Below are 25,700 nucleotides of genomic sequence, written 5' to 3'. Positions count from 1 at the left end.
AATGCTCGCGCGAGACTCCGCTGGACTAGAGTGGCGCAATGATAGCCGTTGGTGATATTACAACCGCTGCTGGTGTTCGTGGTCGTGGATTTTAAACGGAGGAAAAAATTCATACACACGCGAGGGAAGGCGAAAAGGGCGTGCGTGAAGATGCATCAGTTCCGGAGCCCTCGGACTCTTGGCTCGCTCTTGGTGACCAACAAGCCGAGAGCAACAACAAGCCACGCGCGTAGACAAGCGCGAGGATACAATCGGGCGGTTTAGCTATCGAACGTCGAGACAGAAAGAGAGAGAGAGAGAGAAAGAGAGAGAGAGAGAGAGAGAGAGAGAGAGAGAGAGAGAGAGAGAGAGAGAGAGAGAGAGAGAGAGAGAGAGAGAGAGCGAGAGAGAGAGAGAGAAAGAGAGAGAAAGAAAGAGAGAGAGGGCATCCGATGAAAGCGGGACAGTGGTCTCTGTCCGCGCTCCTCCTCGAGAAATGAAACGGACCGACGTCTCCTCCTGCGGACGATGCTCCTGCTTGGAAATTTCATGAACTCTCCGTAGTCACGGGTGGTCCCTCTTACAGATAAAGCGCGCGTGTGCGCTTGTGTGTGTGTGCGTGTGTCGCGTGTGATTTTTTTTTTTTCCTCGAGCACGGTGTGTGAAATGTTTTCGTCGCCGGCGTCAGTGGTGGGTGAGCCGCCTGGCTACGATTTTCAGAAGGAAGAAAACGCCGCCAAATGGAAGGGAGTGTTTGTCAATTCCCTGCGCAAGGTACACCGTTGTTGCACGATTCCTCTTCTGTGTCTGATCTCTTCACTTTGATTCTCGTCTCTCTCTTTCTCCCCCCCCTCTCTCTCTCTCTCTCCGTCTTTCTATTTCTATCTGTCTCTCTTTCTCTCTCTTCTTTCTCCTGTATCCTTCTTATGTCTCGCCTTCTTTCTTCTTGTATTCTTGTCTTCTACTGTCCTCCCCCCCCCTCCCCTCCAGGTCATCCTCGTCTTTCTTCTTTTTTATATTTTTCTTTTTTTTTTTGTTCGCTCGAACGCTCGATCATTTTTCGTTCCAATGATTTTACGTCGGGGCTGGATCGATCAATGACACCGACCGACGTCATCGCTGATGCGTGCGTGACCACCATATGATTTTTTTTTCAATTACGCTCCGTACTTGTCAGTTGTCAAATTGAACAACTTGTATAAATCGGATAGTTTTATATTAAATATTATACTTTAATTGTGTCAATTGTCGCTCGACGAGCGTTTATTCAAAGTTACAATTTTATAATATAAGCATATATATATACATATATATATATATATATATGTGTATATATATTCCTTTTATCTTTTTTTTTCTCGGCCAACAATTGCCCGATATGATATACGGTATAGATATTTTATTAATTTAATTGCCAAAGAAACTTGTTAATTTTGTAGGTACTAGAGCAAGTACATCCTAGTCTCGAAGCTCGACAAGATGCGTTAGATTATGTGGAGAGTTTAATTTTAAGAATGCTAGGCATGCTTTGTGGACACCCACCTCCTCAAACCCCTCAAGATGTAGAGGAAAGAGTAAGACGAACATTTCCTACTCCCATTGACAGATGGGCGCTGCGTGATGCAAAAGATGCATTAGAGAAAGGAAAGAAAAAGTCACCGTTAGTGCTACCTGTCGACAAGATTCATCAGTTACTGCAAAAAGTAAATATCTGTTTGTATACAACAATTGATTTATATAAATTATATTTATATTTATTTTAATTTACATGTTTGTATATATAGAGCATACAGATCTTACAAAGGGTTTCAATTGTGAATAACTATGTGTAATTTCTTTTTTCAACAGGAAGTATTACAGCACAAAATTGATTCGCAAGTCAGCTTATTTGTAGTTGGAGTTTTGGAATATATTTCTGCTGATATTCTGAAGGTTAGTGTGATCCGTTCAATTAAATTATTCTAAATCTGCACTGTTTTTTTTATTCATTTGATATTGTTGAACAAGATGTATCAAAATATCTTTTTCCTTTTCAGCTAGCTGGAAATTATGTGAAGAACATTCGCCATGTAGAGATTTCGTGCGAAGATATACAAGTTGCAATGTGCGCAGATATGGTAAGATATTGTTTGTAGAAACGTACAATCTATGTTGTATCTCTGTCTTGCACCTTAACTTGATCAACGTACACTTTTTATCATATTTTATCATTTACATTTTTTTTACAATTAATTCGAGTAGATCAACGTACATACATTTGCACCATTGAAATGTATGTGTATGTGTGTTGATACACTCTATAATTGTGATACTAATAATGTAGTTCATATTGTGTAATAATTTATAATTCAATTTAGTATTTTGTTTACAAAAATACTTTTATGTACAATGATATACATTCGGTTAAAGAAAAGTGATAAGTAGAAAAAGAAAAAAATATTGTGAAACTTCAAATATTTACAATGCAGCTAATAATTATGATGTTGAAATGCTTCAAAAACGAAAATAAAGCTTGAAGTCTGTATTTTGAAAAAAATTTTATGTTGATTACGGAATAATCAACATTAAAATTTTCTCAATATACACAGACTTCAAGCTTCATTTTCGTTTTCGAAGCACCTCGATATCATAATTATTATAAATATTTGAAATTTCATAATTTTTCTATTATAATATTTTCTATTATTTTTCTATTATACCACTTTTTTTCACCGAGTATTATATAGAAATGGATTAATATACGAATGGTATTATATATCGCGCATAAACTAGAAAGTAAATGCAGTAGAAAAATATGATACCTTTGCTAGTAATGGTTTACTTCTTACTTGTTTACAGATCCAAGTTATTTTTTTCGTTATATTATCTAATTTACTTGAGAATTTATTATATATTATGCCTTTCTCTATTAACTTATTATATTAATTTAACAAGAAGTGCAAAATTATTTTGTAATCTGTAACTCGAAGCATCTGCTACTAGCAACAGGTAAAATAATGAATTTCATAATTGGCTATACTAGGTTAATTGTGGCTGCATATATTCTATGCTTGATTACATGCTTTCCACTAATATATAACAACTCCAACCATGTTCATTCTTCGCTCATGCTGTTCTAGGTGGTACGTACTTGTGATTGCACAGAAAAAGATTTAAGATATCACGATTTAGTATCATTATATTATTTTTGCAAAAATTGCATATTTGCCATTATATTTCACATTTATTCCAAAATTTTTATCTTTTTATTTTTATTACTACTCAGTAAATATTTTTTTTATAATATTATCGGATAATATATTTACAAGAGAGTCTGAAAACAAAAATTCTAAAGTCTCTTGATAATATGATTGTTTTATATAACAGATATTATGAATTTCTTTTTTGTCTAATAATAATATAATTGTCTGTTTTAATAATATAATTTTTTTTTTAAATTACTTATTAGAATGTTTTTTTGTGCAATATTTCCAAATTTAACTAACATTTACGTCAACAGTAATGTTACAATTTCGAAAGTTAAATTTTCAACACAAGTCTTCTTTAATTTTTTTATTATACTATTATTTTTTCTTTTCGTTAATTATAAAAACTGTATAATCCCAGCAAATTGCGTAACTCACTTTGCAAAGCGTATTTCTTACTTAAATGCAGTTTAATATAAATAATAAATACAATATAATATAAATAATATGTATAATTACTGCTTTATGCTACATTATACTAATGCATTTAATAATATGTGAATTGTAGATCGACAAGAATATAGTAGCTTAATGACGCATGGAGAAATTTTTCTTATGGAAAAAGTTTTCCAAATAATTGTTTCTTTTAATCTTACTTTTAATCTTTAATCTTGCATGCTGTTATGAGACGCATTAATTTTGTCATCAATGAAAAGTTGTTGAACCAACTCTGATTATTAACTATTCTATTTGTTACTTCCCTTTTTCAATATAAATGTTTAAAGATATAAAAAATGTCAAAAATTATTATTTCTAATATATGGTGTGTAATTGATCGACAGGTACTGATGGATATGTTTTATCAAGACGATTGTACAGAGGGTCCGCAAAGTAGCTTAGGTGCAGTTGTTTCGCAGACTTATGAAGAATCTGTGCGAGATCTCATTCATGATGAACGTCATTACATTCGTGACCTACATATGATTATCAAGGTAATATATAAAAGGTTAATGTTTAATCAATGTTGGAATATTTAAATATTCCATTATATATATAATTAATTAAATGAAATTAATTTACGTTATTTAAATAAATTAATTTAATTAATAATTAATAATAAATTAATAAATAATTAATAATAAATTAATAATAAATAATAATTAATAATAAAAATATTAATAATTTAATTAAATCAATTTATGTCATTAGGTATTTCGTGAAGAAATTGCGAAGTTGACACAAGATAAGAGTGAACTCGAAACGCTTTTCAGTAATATTACAGATATTTATGAGATTACTGTGACATTACTCGGCAGTTTAGAAGACATAATGGAAATTGCAGAGGAGAAGCAAACGCCCACAGTTGGTACATGCTTTGAAGAATTAGCAGAGGCGGCAGAATTCGATGTTTATATAAAGTATGTATCGCCTATGTCCTATGTTATGGCGCGATACGTCATGTGTGTAAATTTTTTGTTAATCATATCTGCATCTTGCTAGATACGTGAGAGATATTAATAGTCCCGCTAGTCGGGAAGTTTTAACAAATTTATTATCAAGACCAGAAGCTAACGCAGCTTTGCGGGCGGCAGGCCACGGTTTTAGGGAAGCTGTTAAATATTATTTGCCAAAACTTTTACTGCAACCTATATGGCATTGTTTCCTGTATTTCGATTATATAAAGGTATTATATTTTACTCGTTGCACATATATACATATACAGAATTATTTATGCTCATTTCAATAATCTTAATATTTTCTATCTTTTAATAAATTATAGGTTTTACACAAGCGCACACCTAACACAGACGATGGCGAAACATTGGAACAAGTACAAGGTTTATTAAGACCGCTACAAATGGAATTGATGCAATCTGCAAGTCTTCCAAAAAAGGATATAGGCTTGCCAATGCAGAGCAGAGCGAGGAGACAAGCGGCATTAGAAAAGATTAGCGAATTACAAAAGACTGTAGATGGTTGGGATCAAAGAGATATCGGGCAGTGTTGCAATGAGTTTATTAGAGGTAATGAAAAAAAATATCTTTTTATTATATATTTCTTGATATTCAATTCATTACCTTCTTATTAATGTTTATATATCGATAATTTTTGTATATAGAGGATACATTGGGAAAAATGGCTAGTAATGGACGAAGATTAACTGAGAGAAAAGCCTTATTATTCGATGGATTGCTAGTATTGTGTAAACCAAGTAGTAGTAAAAGAGTTAGCGTTACTGTTGCAGCGGGTATTGTTGCAGTTGGAGTAGGTGGACATCCGACTCACCAAGGTGAACTCCGACTGAAAGAAAGATTTTTCATTAGAAAAGTTGATATTATTGATAGAGAAGATACCGAAGGTAAAAAAATGTGCATCTAAATTTTATTGCAATTTTGCGTCAAATATTTATAAAATGCGTAATATATATTTACAGAGTTAAAAAATGCTTTTGAGATTGCACCGAGAGACCATCCTAATGTTATTCTTGTTGCCAAATCTGTGGAGGACAAGAATAATTGGATGGCGGATTTAGTGATGTTAAATACAAAAAGTATGTTAGAAAGGACTTTGGATAGTATTCTTTTGGATGAAGAAAGGAAGCATCCATTAAGGCTACCTCCAGCTCACTTGTATAAATTTGCCGAACAAGATAGTAAGGAGAACATTGTTCTAGAAGCCAGAGAAAATGGTGGTGTTCCATTGATTAAGGGTGCAACTTTGATAAAATTAGTAGAGAGATTAACTTATCATATATATGCTGATCCAGCTTTTGTAAGAACATTCCTTACTACTTACAGGTAAACAAACACTGTTAGACTATATCAATTCTTTATATATATATATATATATATATTTATTTATAATTATAAATATAAATTATATATATATACATATATATCTATAACAAATTGCTAATTTTGTAACAATTTATTTTATAGAAGTTTTTGCTCACCTCAAGAATTATTGACGTTGCTGATAGAAAGGTTTGATATACCGGATCCTTCGTTAGTCTATGGTGAAGAAGAAACACCCTCTGTATGTAAAACGACGGCGAGGGAAGATTGGAAAAGATATAGAAAAGAATTCTGTCAACCGGTGCAGTTTAGAGTTCTAAATGTTTTAAGACATTGGGTTAGTAATATATATTTTCTACATTTTTTACGAATTCCATGCAATTCTTAAAATGTCTTTTTTCTAAATTTTTTCCATTAGGTGGATCATCATTTTTATGATTTCGAACGTGACAGAAATCTTTTGGAAAGATTGCAATCGTTTTTAGATACTGTTAGTGGCAAGTCTATGCGGAAATGGGTTGATTCAGTGCTAAAAGTCGTACAAAGAAAATGCGAACCATCGGAACAACGACCTATCACATTTAGTTTCGAGCGATCTCCTCCACCGATTGAATCGCATCTTAAAATTCCAGAGAATAATGAAGAATATGGAATACTTACGGTATACATATATATATGTATATAAGATAACATCATCTTTCAACTATGTTATTTCAGGAAGTATTAGTCATTCAATTACTTATACTGAGAAATAACTCGTCAATTACAGATACATCCTATCGAATTAGCAAGACAATTGACACTATTGGAGTTTGAACTGTACAGAGTAGTAAAGCCTTCTGAATTAGTTGGGTCTGTATGGACGAAGAAAGACAAGGAGAAGACGTCACCAAATTTAATGAAAATGATTAAACATACGACAAATGTAAGTTGTTGTGTTTTAACACAAAACATGGGAAATGTAGTATTACTAAGCTTGCTTTATAGTTTACAAGATGGCTCGAGAAAACAATAGTGGAGGCTCAAAATTATGAAGAGAGAGTAGCCATTGTATCACGCGCCATTGAAATAATGATGGTGCTGCAGGATTTCAACAATTTTAATGGTGTTCTGGCGATTGTCAGCGCCATGGGATCAGCATCAGTTTTTAGGCTAAAATTTACGTTTCAAGTATGTATAATGCGCAAAAAATTTCATGATATGTATATATATATATATATATATATATATATATATATTTGTATTGTGTGTGTGTGTGTATATATATATATTTCAAAATCCTTTTACATCAAGTTATCATTCTTTTTACACGTGTTTATTTTCACAGCCGTTTCCAGCACGATTGGAAAAGGCTTTGGAAGAAGCGCGAGAGCTTAATAACGATCATTTCCGGAAGTATCAAGAAAAATTACGATCCATTAATCCACCTTGTGTACCATTTTTAGGTAAATATCACAAAAAGTGACGATTTTTTATAAATGAAAAAAGATTTAATATTTTCCTTTTACACATTCTCAGGTATGTACTTGACTAATATTCTGCATATTGAAGAGGGAAATCCAGACTACTTACCGGGAAGTCCGGAGCTTATTAATTTTAGTAAACGACGAAAAGTAGCGGAAATAACTGGTGAAATACAGCAGTACCAAAATCAACCCTATTGTCTTTCAATGGAGTCTAAAATAAGACAATATATTGAAAATATGTGTCCCTTTGACCCTAATATGTCAGATGCAAATATAGGCACTTATCTGTATAACAGAAGTTTAGAGATAGAGCCAAGGAAATGTAAAGCACCTACACGATTCGTAAGCGATTTTATATATTTTATTTGATTTAAACAATTATATTCTCTCTCTCTCTCAGTTTCTTTCAAATAATTATTATTACAACAGCCGCGTAAATGGCCCGAGATAAACTTGAAATCGCCGGGAATTAAGGCTAGTAGGAGTTTGAGCGGGAAGTTGCCAGCTCCGTTGCAGACGGTAACGTCTAGCGTGAGGTCGCACGATCCTCCGCCAGAAGCACCTCCTTCCGAATTACCGGAAACACCGCCACACGCATCGCAAGTTCCGCAAATAGGTGACTACAGCGTTTTTGCACCTGTCTTATTAGGTATGCTTATTTCGATATTTAAGGCTTCTGGCTCCTCGCCGACCATGTTGGAATTGTGACGTCAGAGGCGAGAAAACACACGCTAAAAATTCTTAGCACTTCAGATGACTTTAGCTCTTAAAACACCTCGAAAATTATCCGTTTCCCTTTATAATCAATCAACAGCTGTAAAATGACTAATATGAGGCTCAGTCCGTCTGGTCTTTGCACATGCGCAGTCATTCCGCATGACAAAGTTTAATGTCACGATCATTTTACGGTTGTTGATTGACTGTCAAGGAAAAAGAATAGTTTTCGAGGTACTTTAAAAGTGTGTTAAAGCCATCTGAAATAGTGTTTCATCGAAATATCTTGACATTTAAAAATGACATCTAAGAATTTTCATCCTGTGCTTTCTCACCTCTGACGTCACAATCTAACATGACCGCGGCGAGGACCCAGGAATCTTAATACGTAAATATCTTCGAAAAAAATATCAACTGTCAAAATTAACTGTCAATATTAATTTCATATGCGAAGTCATACATTTGTGTAATCAATTTTTCGCAAATTTACAAAAACTACAACTATGCCAGAAAAAAGCGAAATTCGACTCGTTCAATGAGAATCCAGAAGCCTTAAACTACGATTTTTAATGATTACAACTGAAGCTTCTCGTGCTGCAGGACCTTCTGGAACTGTACCTCCAGGATCACCTAGTCCGCCTAGCATATCGGGGCTTTCGATCGCTTCGTCGAGTAGCAGCCCTCAACTGGGATCCCCCGGACATTTCCCTACGCAACAAGTCACTCACTTTGGCTTTAATCCCGGCATGGTGAATGCCTCATCGTCAGGTGGAAGCCCAGGTGGAATGCCAACGCCACCATCTCCCGGTAACATACCTAGCCAACGTCCACCACCTCTACCGCCTAGATCCAACAGAAGACGAGAGAGTTCATTTAGCGAATCATCGCAACAAGTAAGATTTCAAGGGATTAATCGAGATTTTATCTCGTTTAATTTAATGAAAGTTTCCAAAATATTAATCTAATTCAATTCCGAGATATCTTTATACATACAGGGTATTCTATTTTTAAAAATATGCTTAAATATATAAAAGAACGTTTTAGAAAACAAACAGAGAAGAATCAATTGTACAGAAAATACATAATTATTTTTAAGAAAAAGTATGTAGTTGCTAGTTGCAAATATGAATATCTCTGCAGCGAGATTCATTAAAAGTAGGGTAATCATTAACATAGGATATCAGTACATATGATAAAGTTTAAGAAAATCACTTTCAAACAAATATAGGCAAGACAAGCGCCAAACGCGCCAATTCTTCCACCGAGGGATGATATATCTCCACCACCGTTACCACCTCGAAGAGACATACCGCCCGTAACTCTACCGCCGCGACTTCCGACAACGCTAAACCCCAGCAACTCGGCGTTATTAACGCGCCGAAATTCCACATTAGAAAGCACATCCCCTGCCGTAGGTCATCCACGGAGACACATGTCTTTCAATGGTCCTAGCTTCAATAGCCCCACGAATCCATCGACGCAGCCTAACGGTAAGATAATAATCTCTAAAAAAGATAATTACTTTAAAACTTACTTTAAAAAAAAAGGTAAAAAAAGACGTCAGATGTATGTGCCAATTGTGAAAAAATTGTTATATGTAAAATCTTGCAAAATAGTGATAAAAAAAAATTTGCATTAATTGAAAGCAAAAATTTATAAAAATATTTTAATTAAAAAATAATTAAAAAATCAAATAAAAAAATTAATTGCAATATATCTTATAAAAAATTTTTCGTTGAAAATATGAATAATCAATAGATACTATATGCATATATTTTGAAAAGTTTATAATTTTAAAAAATAATACAAAAAACATTAAAAATTAATTTAAAAATTAAAAACTAAAAATTTATACAAAATGTTAAAAATTTATACAAAAATTAAAAATTAATACAAATAAAAAAATTTTAGTTAAAATGACTTGATATACTGTTAAATTTCAAAGTCTATATTATTTTGCGCCACTTGCAAATTTTTCTCTTTCACGAGTATTTATTTTGATTATGATATTATTTTGATGATTATTGTATTTCAGGATCAGTGACACCGAGGTTACCACCAAGACCGAGTTTAGAACGTCCACCATCTACCATGTTTAATTTCAACGCTCCTCCTGGACCTAGTTAAGTGTTACTCCTTGCCTCTCTTTCTCTTTCTCTCTTTCTACAATTTTCTTCTATTTTTTTTTACTTTATTGGAAAAGAATATTTTCAATCGAAGCTTAATCCATTCAGTAAGCTAAGAATAAAACTAAAATTTTCTTGCCGTATAAATTGTAAGAAAAGAAGTTTTAACAACACAAATGGATTAGGTAGAATATTTATCTTTGACTATAGAAGTATATATTATCAATATTTTTTTCCATTCATGCATGACAATATTGCAGAATAAATCCAATATTTTAAACTGTTTATTTTTTATAAAATCAACTTTGTGATTAAAAATCATCATACATTATGAAATTGTGTAAATAATTGTGTTTGCATTCTGTTTATTTAAAAAAAGAATCAGTATGAAAAAAAGTTTTAAAACCAATTTCTTAAGAGATGTATAAGATAAAAGCTCGGAATCAGAGATCTGCCGACTACAGAAGTAATCGCTTTTCATCAGGTTTTAATGTTCAAATATGTTGAAAATACCTAAGAGCAAAATGACATTTTAATTTTTGTATTACTCATTTGATAGTGACATGACATTTTTGCTACAAGCAGGATGTACAAATATTTTATGGACGACAGAAATTCGCTTTTATTCAATTATATATATTTTATATAATTCATACTTCTTTAGTTAAAGGTATTTATGAATTTATAGCAGCACTTCTTAATATAATAGAATTCCGATAACTTTGAAAATATAGAGTTTAGAACACATGTATATTATAAGGGCTATGCCAATTTGTTTGATCAATGTAGCTGAAGTGTTTTCAACATTCATCTATATCACATTGAACTATAATATACATTACATAACTATGTAACATACTGGAGCAAAACTTTCAAGAAATGCGGTTAATCTAAAAAAAGGATAGCTGAAATCTGAAAAAGGATAGCTATATAGCTTCAAGACATCTGTGCTTGTTGTAATGTTTCTGATTGCTGCATCTAATGATAATTCTTTTCAAAATAAAGCTGAATTTTTTAAGTGTGAAAGAGAGATAGATATTCTATTTTTTTTGCTGATTGAGCAGCCACTGAAATTTATTATAAGAAAAACTCATTCTAGTATGTTCTATGCTATTCAATGATCCAACTTTATCTATTTGAAATTATTTACACTAAGGCTACTGTTTGTATCGCGTTCATGTAAGATTTATATGTAATTATGATGTAAAGAAATAAGTGTAACATTGCGCAGCATAAATGATTACAAAATTATTGGCTAGCAATCAGAAATAACTCGTAATGCATCCACGAAATTCTGATTGATGCAGCCGGATTATTTTGGGATCATTTCGATTAATCAAAGTACTTTGAATCATCGCGTAGTCACGGAAATGTTACATCTATCTTATTACATCATGCACGCATCGTCACCTGGTTCATCTATATTCTAATATTATGACATAGAGGTCATACATTAGAAAGCACATCAGTGTTAGCACATGCAAGCATCTGCAAGGGAATCAAAGTTATCGGGGTCAAATTAAAGGGGTTCTATTACTAGAATGTCGAATGTAAATATATCAAGAATATATCAACCCTTTGTGCTTCAAGTGCCGATCCAGTTTGAGAATTTCGGTGTCAATATTCAGTTGGCAATAAAAATTAATTTTATGTGATTTAAGTAAAATTACATAGCGAGCAACACAAATAATTGTGTTAACAAATAAAATGTTTTTATTTAAATTCACTATTTGCTCTTTATACTATCATTGTGACTTTGTTTAATTATTATTATGTTATATCCATATGCTATATTTTTATTAATTGTATAATATCATTTTGTCGTATATATATATATATATATATCTAATATCGTGTAATATGAAACTACTATTTTTAAAAAGTATTAATATCTCTTATTTTGATAACTATAATATTCAGAAAAATATTATTTTATATATTTTAATTTTTGTATATGCTTCCTATAAGTTTTTATAAAAATTGTGTACGGGAAAAACAATAGATACGACGATATAAAAATGTATTTCTATAATATATTTACATAATATATGTTATTATATTATAATATATTATTATTATAATATATTATTATAATATATATATGCATAAATATATATATAAATATATTTATATATACAGTTTCGATTTTTATTCTTTTTTTCGATAAATTGTATATGTATGATAAATATTATAATTATATAATATAAATATATAATTTATTATTTCTTTTGATACAAATAGGATTATAGGATGTACGTATACATAAAATTAATAATACATAATAATAACAAATAAATGAAACATTAGCAATTTGCATATGGCACACACATTGCGTGAAAATTTGCAAGTGCAAAGAGTTAAACGATTCAATATATATTTTGACAATTCAGTCATCCTCAAGTTTACTATTTGTTACAGTTAACAGTTTGTGTATTTAATAATCTTACTGAATGGACTATGCTCAAGTTTCGATTACTTGAATGGCTTCCTTTCTTTTTTTAAATCTCTGTCTTTCCCTCAAACACAACTGTGATATAGTTTGAACATAAAAAAATATTTTAATGTAATTATAGACGTTTAGATTTTAAAGTAACCGACGTAAGAAAGTGATGTGTATTGAAATAAATATACAAATAATTATATATAAATAAAATCAATGGAATCAATACCAAGAAAGAAATATATATATAGTATATAATATATATTTATATATTATATACATATATACATATACATGTATATTATAAATATATTCTCTATATAATAGCGATTGTAATAATTTCTAGGAAAAAATATGGCATTATGTAAAATAAAAAAAAATATATATTGTGTAAAACATTTCGTGATAACTTTTACCTTATCTTTACATGTTAAAAAGCGAGAAACATAAATATTGAAAAACATGTCAGTTTATTATGCAACTTGAATTATACAGAATTATCTGGGAACGAAGGGAATGGAGAATATATATTTATTTTTTATTATTATTATCTTATGTAATCGAACATTATACGAATGGAATGTATGTATATGATAGAGTTATAACTCTCTCCTCTTTTCTCGAGAATCACTACGGGACTTCCCATACGGTGCTATCGCTGCGTCTGCTATGCCTAATATCACTGTGAACATCCAGAACGTCGCTCAGTTTGCTAAATCGCCTGGCCCAGCTTCCTCTACCGATGCTACCGGCTTCTCTCAAAACCGAAATCAAATCATCTTCGTCCTCCTTCCCCTTGATCTCTTTCTCGTATTTTTCCTCCTGTGCGATCAACCGTTCGCGTTGCATTTGAGTCGATAGAGAATGCGGTACAGCTGGTATAACATAACTCATAATACCGGTAAGTGCAAAAACCTGTAAAATAAATTTTTTTTAAGTGATTGTAACTATTAAACTGTGATATCGCGTACTTACAACGTGCTCGAAAACAACGACGAAGGCCAAACGTGCGGCGAAGACGTGCCAGTATTGCGGACTGAGTCCGTAAGGTTCTTTGGGATCATCCGGACCGTTTCTGTAGCCTCTATATTGACATGTCTCCGGATGTTTGTCCTCCACGTCGCTTTTCATATCCTCGCGATAATCGGAAGTATTGAATTCTGATAAGGAGCTATCGATGTAACCCACTAGATCCTCAGTGGTCGAGTAAACGAACGCGTACACACTTCGTGGAATAAAATCAGAGGTATACGCGATAACAAAAGCCTAAAAAATATATTTATTATATGTATATGTATAATATATAGGGTGTCCCAAAAGTTCTGCAACAGTAAAACATCTCAAAAACAAAGGTTTTTTGAGAAAAAATGTTTCAATAAGAGTTGTAGGGCTTTAAGTGACGCATTAAATAGTAATGTTAATGTGACTATAAATAACATTGTTAAGGCCATGCAAAATTTTTAATATTTTTTAATGAAATCCCTATTTTTGATTGCACATTCTTGTAGCTTATCTCGAGAACTTTTTAAAACACTATAATAAAGTATTTTTTTATTCAGTACTTATCGAATTATAATGCTTGAAGTTTACAGTATTTTGGCATAAAATATAAAATATCTTGTAAAATATTTAGTTTTCGATAATCTTACCTTAATACTTTTATGCATAAAATAATTAGACAAATTAATTGGTGTAAAGAAAACGCATAGCTATTTTTAAGAAAATGTATACAATTGTAAAATATTTTTTTTTAAAAACAATTATGCGTTGTCTTTACACCAATTGATTGGTCTCGTTATTCTGTGCATAAAAATATTAAGGTAAGATTACCAAAAACTGTATGTTTTACAAGATATTTTGTATTTTATGTCAAAATACTATATCTTTCAAGCCTCATAACTCAAAAAATACTTAACGGAAAAAAACTTTTAGTATTTTGGATAAGCTACATGAATATGTAATCAAAAATAGGGGTTTTCATTTAAAAATTTTAAAGTGATTTTACATGGCCTTAGCAATGTTATTTATAATGACACTAATATTACTACTTAATGCGCCGCTTAAAACTCTATAACTTTCATGTGAAACATTTTTCTCCAAAAGCCTTTGTTTTCGAGATATTTAACTGTTGCAGGACTTTTGGGAGACACCCTGTATATTATATATATATTTATTTTATATATATGCACAAGAGAGAATTTTCTCTTAGAATTTATCCTGAAAATCATGGTAATTGTGGGACAACATGATATAGAAAAAATTTTATGAGAATTTCTTTGATTAATATTTAGCACAATAAAAAATAATAATATCTATTACAATAAAATATAAAATATGTTTGATTAATTTTACTAAACTACATAGTAAAATTTATAATACTAACTATATTAGTAAAATTAAAGATTAGACTTATTGATTACAATACAGGATATTTTAGGGTGGAGGGGTTAAATGTCCTAACTTAAAATATGAATTTAAATCTTCAAATGTGCGTACATTTGATACTACCGCTACGTAAGTAACACCCCTGAGAATACCAAACCAAGCGCCGATATCTGCTACTCGTTCGGCCAAAGGTCGTCGGGCCTCCTTCACCATTTTATATGCATCCAGTCTTATCTCGGCAATATTATTTAATAAAGCGAATAGCGGTGCCAATGGAAACGCTGCCACGAACAACGTTACAAATCCGTACTGCAAAACTATAAACAGAGATCGCAGAGAAACGAAATATTTATAAAAAGATATAAAGTTTATATAAAGTGTTCAAAAAAATCGAATGGTCTTTTAATAGCAAATTTTTTTATTAATACTTGAAATTATGTAAAGAATGTGGTTTATTTGTTAACTTTTTGATTACATATATATAGATCATTTAACTCGGTTTATTGATTATATTTTGATATTTTTACTGAAAAAAAGTCATCTGCAGACAGAAGAAAAATCTGCCAAAGAATTTGCTATTTAAAAAGAAATCCCCAATAGTTTTAGGGTTTTGTATGATTATACTCACTCATTTCTAAATATTCGTCGAACAAAGCTAGTCTTCCCGGATCTTGAAGCTGATAGTTTTTCTCCCAAGAAGTATATCTTCTATCGTGATCCTTCGTCGCAGCCACTTGCGTTCTCTTGCGCCACCAGTTCCACAATTTCGGCGATAGAATCTCGACAAAATTATTGAAGCATTGCTTACCGATCATTATGATCGCAAGTTGAATACAGACCTCCGAAAGGCAACCAGCGGGATCGCATACATCTGTCTTGATGCGATAAAATTCCGAGGCTCTCGCGTCCGCGTCGCCAGGATGGACGAAAAATCTTCCCTGGCGAAAAATCAGTGGATCAGTGATCAATGATCAGTGAATCAGTGAACAGTGGTCAATAAATCAGTAATCAGTGATCAGTGGATCAGTGATCAATACATCAGTGATCAGTGGATCAATGATCAGTGGATCAGTGATCAGTGATCAGTAGATCAGTGATCAGTGGATCAGTGATCAATACATCAGTGATCAGTGGATCAATGATCAGTGATCAATGAATCACTGGATCAGTCGTCAGTGGATGATGAATTTCAAAAAATGAGAGTTTTCAGCGCACACATATATCCTAATATCGTACGTTTATATCTTACTTTGAAGAAAGCGATGTAAATCAAAGAGGAATAGAAATTGACGAATTCGAATAGAAAGATCTTGAACGTATAACTGGCTTCGTATTCCGATTGCGTCCTCGGATTCTCCATATTGACCATCCATAGCGCCAATCGATGATATATCCGCGTGAGCATCATTATTATCACCAGATTAATGAGGGCGGCAGTCACGGAGGTGAATATCTTTGCGTGTCTCTGTAGAAAAGAACCACCGCCTCCATAAAAGACTGCGACCAGCGAAATGCGGTAGACGATCGTCCCTAAGACCGCTCCAAGAACTACGCATATCTGTAAATATATATATGCAAAAGTAGACGAGGATAATTATATAATATTACTGCGTACCGAGAAAAAACAGAGAGATACGTGTAATATAATTACCATAAAAAACACCATCGAGCCTGTAGCCAAATATCGTACGCCTTTAGACCACGCGGGTAAATATGGTTCCCTTTCCTTTGTAACGGGATTTATTCGGAACGTTTTCACGGACGCTTCGAATTCGGGTCTAGGTTCTTCGTCGTAATCGGTATTCTGAAGATCCCATTCCCAAACAATCACAGCTTGTCGTCGTTTCCAAAGTTCAAGAAACGTAGTAGCTATATTATACCAGAGAAAGGGAGATAAAACCTTAACGTTAAAACACAGAGATATATGCATTTGCAAGTCTTACCCCAGAAAGACATAAAAAGGGCGAAGAAGACAGTTGCGGGATTATCGAATAGGTAAGTCAATTTCGAAAATATACAGGAATCGCCGAGTTTCTGGTAGGCACACGCTTTATCACAAAGAGGACACAGAGTGATATTTCCTGAAATGTTTAATGTAAATAAAGTGTAAGTGTTTTTTCCGATCATGTACTAAATTCAAGGCAAATATAATCCCAAGTAGAACAGAAAAATCAAAATAATGTCAATTTGACGTCGTATTGACCAAATTTGGACTCCAAATTGACATTATTTTGACTTTTCTGTTCTACTTGGGATACGCGAAGAAGCTTTACCAGCTATATTAGAGTTGCAAATCTCTTTGCTAGGCACATTGTCCTCGCCATCCATGCTTCCGAGGCCATAAACGAAGCACAAGAGTCCCACCACTGCAGGCGGATATAAGCATTTCGTGTAAAATCCTAGCCACGCGAAATAAAGGGCAACTTTCTCGCCGAAATATCGTCTTATCAACCATAACGGTTGTTTTTTATACCTAGGAAGCGCGTGGAAAGACATAATTAGCACAATATGCAATGCGGAATGTACTCAAAATATTTGTATTACCATTGCGAGGGTCTCGCCCATATTAAATACAACAGATATCTGTCGAGAATGTCTCCATTGCGCATAGGTTTATCGTAAGGACCTTCGTGCAATGAGAAGCAATCGAGATACGTTCCATCTGCTAGAACCCTGCGAATACCAGATTTTTCATGGTTCTCGTCGTATCTCGCTCGTAATAATATTTGCATCACTATCAATGATCTCTGAGCAGGCGTGTAAGCATTATCTCTCTCCTTTACGATAAACCTTTAAAATTATATTAAAAATTCAACACAACGATAAAATATAAAATATTTTATTTTATCCAAAACCTTCGGATGTTATTTTAACAGATTTGTTGAGGAAAAATCGTCTTCAAAAAATGACCAAAGAATTTGTTATTATAACAACATCCAGTTTTGTGTGTGTGTATGTGGAACAATTTACATATGTATATGTATACATTACCTCTCCTCGAGATCGCCGGAATCTATATAGTCGTAAAAATTCGGTTCCTTGGGATACTTTGTCGTGTCCCAAGTATGTATTTTACGTATCCACTGCAGCCATCGTCTCCATCTATTTAAGAATTTCGATGTTCCTTTGGCACCGTCCGTATCCTGTTTTCAATTTGGGCATCAACTTTATAATACAAATTACTTTATAACACAGAATACGAATCTAGTTTTAAAAAAGACGTACCCAAGTCTTCATAGGGATGGTCTTGAATCTCTTTGTGGGTAGTTTCAGACTCATTACTTCCGCGTATTGCACCTTTATTTTCCAAGGTATATGTAACTTTAAGAAATATGTTTTTCCATCAAATGAATTCTCTTTCGGTTCTAGCTCCAGTTGCAATCCCTCCTTCAAAAGATTCTGTTGAAATACTTTCCTCTGTTCTCGCCGACGAGCTTCTAATTCAGTCATGACTCCTTCATTTTCTTCCTGATAGACCAATACCATATCGATTCTTCGATGACCATCGCTAAAATTATCACATTGAGTCAAATCAGCAAATAATGCCGAGAAGTATTAGATAAAAAGTATCAGAAATAATATACTCCTTTGTTTTTAAGCTCGAGTCTCTTAGCTAAAAATTTAAAATAAAAATTTATATTTACAAATATATCTATTAGAGACTGGTCTCTTATATTGTATCACAGTTTTGATAGTGTGTTTTCAAACTTTTTTTCAGCAAATACTTAAAAAAAAACTGAATAAAAAGTCTCAGAAATTAATCCTTAAAACCGATATATTCATTAAGAATTGTAGAAACATGATGAAAATATAAAAAAAGTACACTGCAATTATTGAATTAGACAAGTTTCTTGAAATGATAAAATAAAATAATTTATTTTCTTATTTTTTATTTATAAAAGTAAAATAATTTTTATAGAAAGAGACATTCTTCTTATTTTTCAAAATTAAAATTTTTAATTTAGCAAAACATTTTCATGTGACGCACACATATTAAAAAAAATAAACTATAAAAAAAATTAATAGTCTACATAACAACAAATAGCATTTACTCAGAAATCTACAAGAGTATTTAGAATAATATAATTATTATTTAAAAAATCTAATAAAAGCTGATTTAATACATAAACAAATACACGAATTATGGAGGTTTCTGATGAGTAAACTAACTAAAGTAGACCAAGTTCACGTAAATTCTGATATCAGTATTTAATTATTTAGAAATAGAAACATCACAGTTTTTTTAAAAAGAGAAAAAAGAAAGGAGATCTAATGACTTTTCTTCTAAGAAATCGCTTTGAAAAGCAACGTAAATTAATAATAATAATTATCTTTTCCACACGCGCATGCTATTACATTAAGTGTGCCTAAAAATAAACTAGACTCGGAAATAAATGACTTTCTACGTTCTCTATACTCATGTCATTCATTTATATTCGTGTTCACGTAACGACAGGTAACACAAAGTATACACATATATATATATACATATACACTACCGTCAGAAAGTTTAAGATCGGGAGAATAATTTATTTTTACACGTTAAAATATGACATTCCGCTGATTGTTTATTTTTGTTATTAATAGCTAGAAGATCATGTTATAACACCATAAAAGTAAAAATAGCTTGCATTATTTTTTGGGAAGAAATGATAAATTAAATTTACAAATTTTTTTGGTCTTAAACTTTCTGACGGTAATGTATATACATATATATATATATATATATATGTACATATATATATATACATATATATATATATATACTATATATTTGTGTGTGTGCACTATTTTAAATTAATTTTTTACATTTAAATAAATGAAATATTTACATTTGATATATAATATTTTATAAAAGTTTATAAAAAAACCGCAAAAGTGATAAAAAAATCATTTATGACAGGTCAGCCTAATAAAATTGCAACTTAAAGTCCAAACATTTATTCTTATATTGTTTAAGATTTTATATTTTATTAAGATAGAATATATATTTATTTGTGTGTGTGTGAAATATATTTGAATGTGACCCGGGTATGTCAAGTTTTCATATCTTACTTTAGATTTGAAGGTTGTTTATACGACTTAGAATTTGCATAAAACTTTCTTTCAAATTATATATCATGAAAGTGCCTTAGGAAATTTAATTTATTTACTGTCTATTACGAATTGGTAGCATATAATTTACTATACTTGGCATTAGTATTGATCTCATATCTATTTCATTTATTCAAATTTTTTCTTGCATAGCAGTTGGAATATTTTTTTATGTACTTGACATATTTTCTTTTACCTTTTTGTGAGTGTGTGAGGTTTTTTTAGTTAAATTTTATTAATTTCTTGAAAAAGTAAACTTGTTTCACAAATAAAAAGCGTTTTTTCAACTATTTCTTAAAGGTTCTTTTCTCGAAAAAGGGACGTTTCTTTTAAGGAGTGAACATTTTAACATGAGAAACGTTTAGAAATGAGTTGTAAAATTTCAATTTCAAACAAATGCATTTTTGAGATGTTTCTAAGGTGAATATGTTTATCCGGCAATAAGAAAATGATAATTAAGACAATCGCTAATATTTTGAAGAATCATATTAAGCTTGACATAATAGAAAAAAAGGTGCCTATATATGTCCATCTATATGTATGTACACCTATGCACTCATCGTTTCATCGAAGAAAACTTAAAATAACTCGTGACATATATGGCAGACAACTACTCACCGAAAATAAAGTGTCTCGGAATCGATTCTCGTTTCTGTTTCCTTTGACGTTAATGAATTTCCGGTGGTCTCGACGAAATCCAGCGAGACCGGCGTGTCTGGTAACGAGGGGTTGATTTCCGGGGTAGCGGGTGCCGTGAGCTTAGGACCTTGCCCAATAAAAATAAAATAACTTTTGAAAAAGACATTTTTAAACAATTTTTTAAAGTTAAAATTTTTAATTTAGCAAGGCATTTTCATGCGCGTACATGTAAGGCACACATTAAAAAAGGAATAAACTATAAAAAATAAATACAGTCTACATCAACAAATAGCATTTACTTAGAAATCTACAAGCATTTGGAATAATATAATTATTATAAGAGATATTTATCGCTATTTAGATTAGACATTTTGCCAATTGAAAAAATTCAATAAAAGCCATTTCTTTTTAAACAGAATTACTACAATTTTGTGTGCATCTCTTGGGGTTTCTTTCAAGTTGATTCAATTACCGCCTTTTTCATTATACATATATATATATATATATATATATATATATATATATATGTTAATAATGTAAATACGGTAAGGTACCACAAAGATATTCGTGTATCAATATTTTAAACTGAATTAATATTTTTGACAGTTATAAACTAATTTTTGCAAAAAAATATCCAAGATGAGGTATTATAACATATTATTTACAACATATCACTATTTTAATTTTTTAACCTATTATTATTTTAAAATTTAATTAGCAAATTAACACTTTATTAATATTTTTTTACAGAAATCAGCTATTTAAGGAGGTTTATTTATTAATTAAATTATATTAGTAATACATGTTACAAAAGTAAAAATAATGTTTTAAATAATATGTTATAATACTTTAAACTGGATTAATATTTTTGACAGTTATCAGCTGATTTCTGTCAAAGAATATTATTCACGGATAAGGTATTATAACATATTATTTTACAACATACTATTACTATCTTAATATTTTTAATATATTAATATTATTTCAAAATTTAATTAGCAAATTGACGCTTTATTAATATTTCTTGACAAAATCATTGATTAAACCATTAATTTGCTAATTAATTTTTAAAATAATAATATGTTTTAAATAATATGCTATAATATTTTAAACTCGATTAATATTTTTGACAGTTATCAGCTGATTTCTGTCAAAAAATATTTATTCGCGCTAAAGATATTATAACATATTATTTACAATTAACATATTACTATCATAATATTTTTAATATATTATTATTTCAAAATTTAATTAGCAAATTGACACTTTATTAATATTTCTTGACAGAAATCAGCTGATTAAAACGCTAATTTGCTAATTAAATTTTAAAATAATAATATGTTTTAAATAATATATTATAATTATTTAAACTCAATTAATATTTTTTGACATTTATCAGCTGATATCTGTCACAAGATATTATTCGTGTTTAAATAACTATAATATATTTTATTTAAATTTTTAAAACGTACTATTATTTTAAAATTTAATTTGCTAATTAACGATTTAATCAGCTGATTTCTGTCAAAAAAAATTAATAAAGTTTAAATAAACGTTATATTATTTTTTTTAAATATCAATCTTTTTAATATAAAATCGAGGAATGACACGCGCTTGTGTTATTCTAGTTTGAATAAAAATGCCAATTTTATTTCTTCACAACAATCGATACTTATTATCAATATCGATTATAGATAATTAAAATCTGTTGCATCAATGATAAATGTTTTTATAAGTGTATTATGTTTTATATTTTGTTAGTATACACGTATGTGTGTGATTTAAAGAATGTGAATAAAATTAAGATATATGTGAGAGAATTGGGTTATTCTTTGGTAATTAAAAATCTCTCTTATTAATATAAGGCGGTAGGAGCAAGATTGAACGGGAATTAATATCACGTAAAAATCTCTTCAAAACTTGCTTTTCATTTAGAAATTGTTAGTAACGTGTAAGTACTTTAGCAAGGCTGTCGCTATTATGAAAAAGTGCAAAGAATTAAACACGGAGTTGAAACGTTTATATATAGAACCTTTTCTTATAATACCGCGCTATCAAGAGCTACCAAGTCTTAAGCGCTGGATTATTAATATCCGATATTCGTGACACGCTGACATTCGTATACGCATATTGATCGTGGTTTACTGACATAACTTTATTGCTATTATAGACGTCGGTTGCACGTTTCCACACGAGTTCCATTTCTCGTTTTCTATTCTTTTTATATACACATATAGATCGTATCTCTCTTGCGCGTTCGGGCTGCTTTCAGCAAATTCATCCATTATTAAAGTGCAAAACAAATGAAAAAAGCGGGGCTAAAATTAGTTTTTATTACATCGTAAAAGGAATGGAATCTCTTTAAAGGGCACGAAAAAATGTCGACGCAATCGGTATACGCTATACCGCCACGAGTATACTCGTGTTGACCTTGCAATCGACCTTGAAATAAGGTACCGTCTATTTCAGTTCGTTGTCAAATTAATAAATTCTCACCAAAGGCATCCTGGGCGACCAGGGTCGTTCCGGACGGATGGATCACGCTGGCCCGCGACAATTTTCTCTTGATACTCGCCGGCGTTCCTCCGCACGACAGACCGCCATTTTTATCGAGCTCGTAAATGATCTCCCTGTTCGAGTGAATGGACAGATTAGCGTATTCCGGCGATTTTGGGGCGCTGCGAGACCCGTTCTTCGTCGACGACGACTTCGCCGATGACGCGCCAGAGTTGGTGTTCCCCGAAGCGCTTGACCTTTCGTCGTTGAACTGATGTTCGACTGGACTATTGTCGTCGGGATGAAGAAAGGCGCCCCAGCTACTTGCCCTTCGGCTATGGTTATGCTGGAAATTATTCATAGGCGGACGTTTATAGCTTTCTACAGCTATCACATTGTCCAAGTAACAACCTGACATCATTAAACGTCAAAATTTTGACGTCTACTGACGTCATTAAATGTCAAAATGACGTCATTTTGATGTCTAATAACGTCATCAATTGTTAAAATGACGTCATTGTGACGTCAAATGACGTCATTCAGTGTGACGTCAAAATGAAGCTTGCTACCTGGGTGGGTCAATTGTACATCTTGTTCATATTTCTCGTTTTCGCGTGATCGAGAAGAAACGCAATAAAAGTCATTGTTAAGAGTTTGAATTCTATAATGGAGAATCGATGACAATGATGGTGAAATGAGTTCGCGACGAATAAAATAGTCGGACGATCGATATCTTAATCATCTTTAAAGATCAAAAATCAACATACATATAATACATTCTCGTTAATGTATTATGTAGCAAAAAGGTATTACGCTGAATAAATATATTGTAACTTGAAATCGATAATTTACATATATAAAGGTTTGGAATAAAAAGAGCACTATTTTTCTTATAACTTTCTTGTGATGAGATATCACAATATAAGCTAGTTAAATACGTTATTAAGAGTTTTTCCTAAATGTGTTTTGCATTATTCTTCGTTTTCTTTTACGTTTTACACATAATCTGACTTAAAAAAGGCAAAAATTTATTTGTTCCATGCAAGCTAATATTTACAGCAATAATTTCGATACAATTTTTTTTTTTTTGTAAAACATTTAAAATTAGTTTGAGAGTTTTCATATTAGAATAATATAATTTCTTCTTTATTATATATTGCATGTGCATGCATGTGCGTGTGTTTAAAATACATATACATATATGTATGTAATATATATGTATATGAAACATTAAACGATAACTCACTATGAGAAATATTCTCACATGCGCGGGATGCAAAACCGATTTTTGGGACGGTGTTAAGTATACCTGATGGCTGTCATCGTCTACTTGCAGCTTGTTATCTTCCATCGTTGATCTTTTTGAATCTCTTTCAAGATACGCAGAGGTAGATCGGAAGACTTTCGGCGAACAGTGTTCGTAGTGTCATTGTATCGAGTAACATCTTTCCTTCCTTTTTTTTCAACAACAACTTTTCGAGGTAATTGTTCAAACGATTACTCCATTAATTTGCACATGACACTGTCAAGAAGAGTATCTTGTTCCTGAAGTGGTCTCATTCTGAGATGAGACCTGATACTTTTACGAGGTCGTCCCCAGGATATCCGTATCCAACACGCTTCCTTAATCGCCTCTGATAGTCAATCGCAAGAAAACGAACATCGATCAGTGTCGATAGCTCGGGATAGTTTGCGATGGCCTCCGATCGGTTGGATAATCCTTCAATTATGAATGGGTCACAATTCAACCTCGCTCGAGGAAATACACGATTGGTGGTCAGGGGCATGTATTCTCGGGATCAAGAAAGGTGCTTCAGCTACTGGACTTTTGGCTATGGTTATGTTTAAGAGGGTACGAGAAAAGAACCGAAGATTTTGAAGGAACCGATTTGCCGATTTAATCGCCATGAGTATATCTTCACGCATTGAAACATAGTGTATTGAATCTTCAGCGCGTTTCAAAACTGTCACTGAGATGTCACTTGGATTCACGTTTACATTGATTGTTTATACACTATCTGCGATTGATTCGTATTTGCTGTCATCTCTTCAATTTGGGTTTCTTCAATACCTTTGAGTAATATTTCTAGATATTTGTTAACATTTTTTTAATTCAAAAAATGTCTGCCACTCCTTCCTTAACTTGTTGCCAATAGACGAGTGCAGAAGGATCCGGTATCCAAATAAAGGGGCTGGAAAAGTAAACGATCAAGTGTCGCAAGTAGCTCGCTGTGGTCTTTATCATGTCGGACTGCATTGAAGAAACCTGTTCGTACGAACGAATTGTCCTCGATCGAACTGATACCGTGCTTTCGCGACGATAGTCGTGACATATACTGGCCAATGGATAGCACAGCAATACTTATATATCACACACATGT

General features: G+C 31.8%; 2 protein-coding genes across 4 annotated transcripts; one reads left to right on the top strand and one right to left on the bottom strand.

Annotated features, from left to right (window-relative positions):
- Positions 1-13,294, top strand: Sos (Son of sevenless). 3 transcript variants are annotated; one of them, XM_083041548.1, is made up of 20 exons: positions 1-753; positions 1,586-1,682; positions 1,828-1,911; positions 2,016-2,096; positions 4,007-4,156; positions 4,374-4,582; positions 4,665-4,848; positions 4,945-5,188; positions 5,284-5,523; positions 5,599-5,962; positions 6,104-6,296; positions 6,378-6,620; positions 6,729-6,884; positions 6,947-7,129; positions 7,287-7,404; positions 7,478-7,767; positions 7,855-8,074; positions 8,740-9,032; positions 9,368-9,629; positions 10,175-13,294. In XM_083041548.1, exons 4-20 carry the CDS (start codon positions 2,082-2,084, stop codon positions 10,264-10,266), a joined length of 3,456 nt encoding a protein of 1,151 aa, XP_082897674.1. In that variant the 5' UTR covers positions 1-753; positions 1,586-1,682; positions 1,828-1,911; positions 2,016-2,081; the 3' UTR covers positions 10,267-13,294. The 3 variants fall into 3 exon arrangements, with proteins under 3 accessions (XP_082897674.1, XP_082897672.1, XP_082897673.1); XM_083041546.1 differs by having other exon boundaries at positions 1,419-1,682; XM_083041547.1 differs by having other exon boundaries at positions 1-1,105; positions 1,419-1,682.
- On the bottom strand, positions 13,196-25,700 carry LOC145938141 (anoctamin-4). Its single transcript, XM_083041549.1, has 14 exons — positions 24,629-25,700; positions 23,320-23,665; positions 20,803-20,950; positions 18,316-18,598; positions 18,082-18,233; positions 17,635-17,880; positions 17,364-17,563; positions 17,034-17,171; positions 16,742-16,959; positions 16,340-16,648; positions 15,719-16,028; positions 15,202-15,407; positions 13,681-13,971; positions 13,196-13,620 (listed from the first exon to the last, which is right to left on the bottom strand). Exons 1-14 carry the CDS (start codon positions 24,668-24,670, stop codon positions 13,336-13,338), a joined length of 3,174 nt encoding a protein of 1,057 aa, XP_082897675.1. The 5' UTR covers positions 24,671-25,700; the 3' UTR covers positions 13,196-13,335.

The sequence above is a fragment of the Prenolepis imparis genome, unplaced genomic scaffold, assembly GCF_030444845.1.
Source record: "Prenolepis imparis isolate NDT839.2.m4 unplaced genomic scaffold, iyPreImpa1.0 SCAF_7, whole genome shotgun sequence".
NCBI classification, from domain to species: Eukaryota; Metazoa; Arthropoda; class Insecta; order Hymenoptera; family Formicidae; genus Prenolepis; species Prenolepis imparis.
Note: the sequence above shows the minus strand (reverse complement) of the source record. Positions and strands in the feature narration are given on the sequence as shown.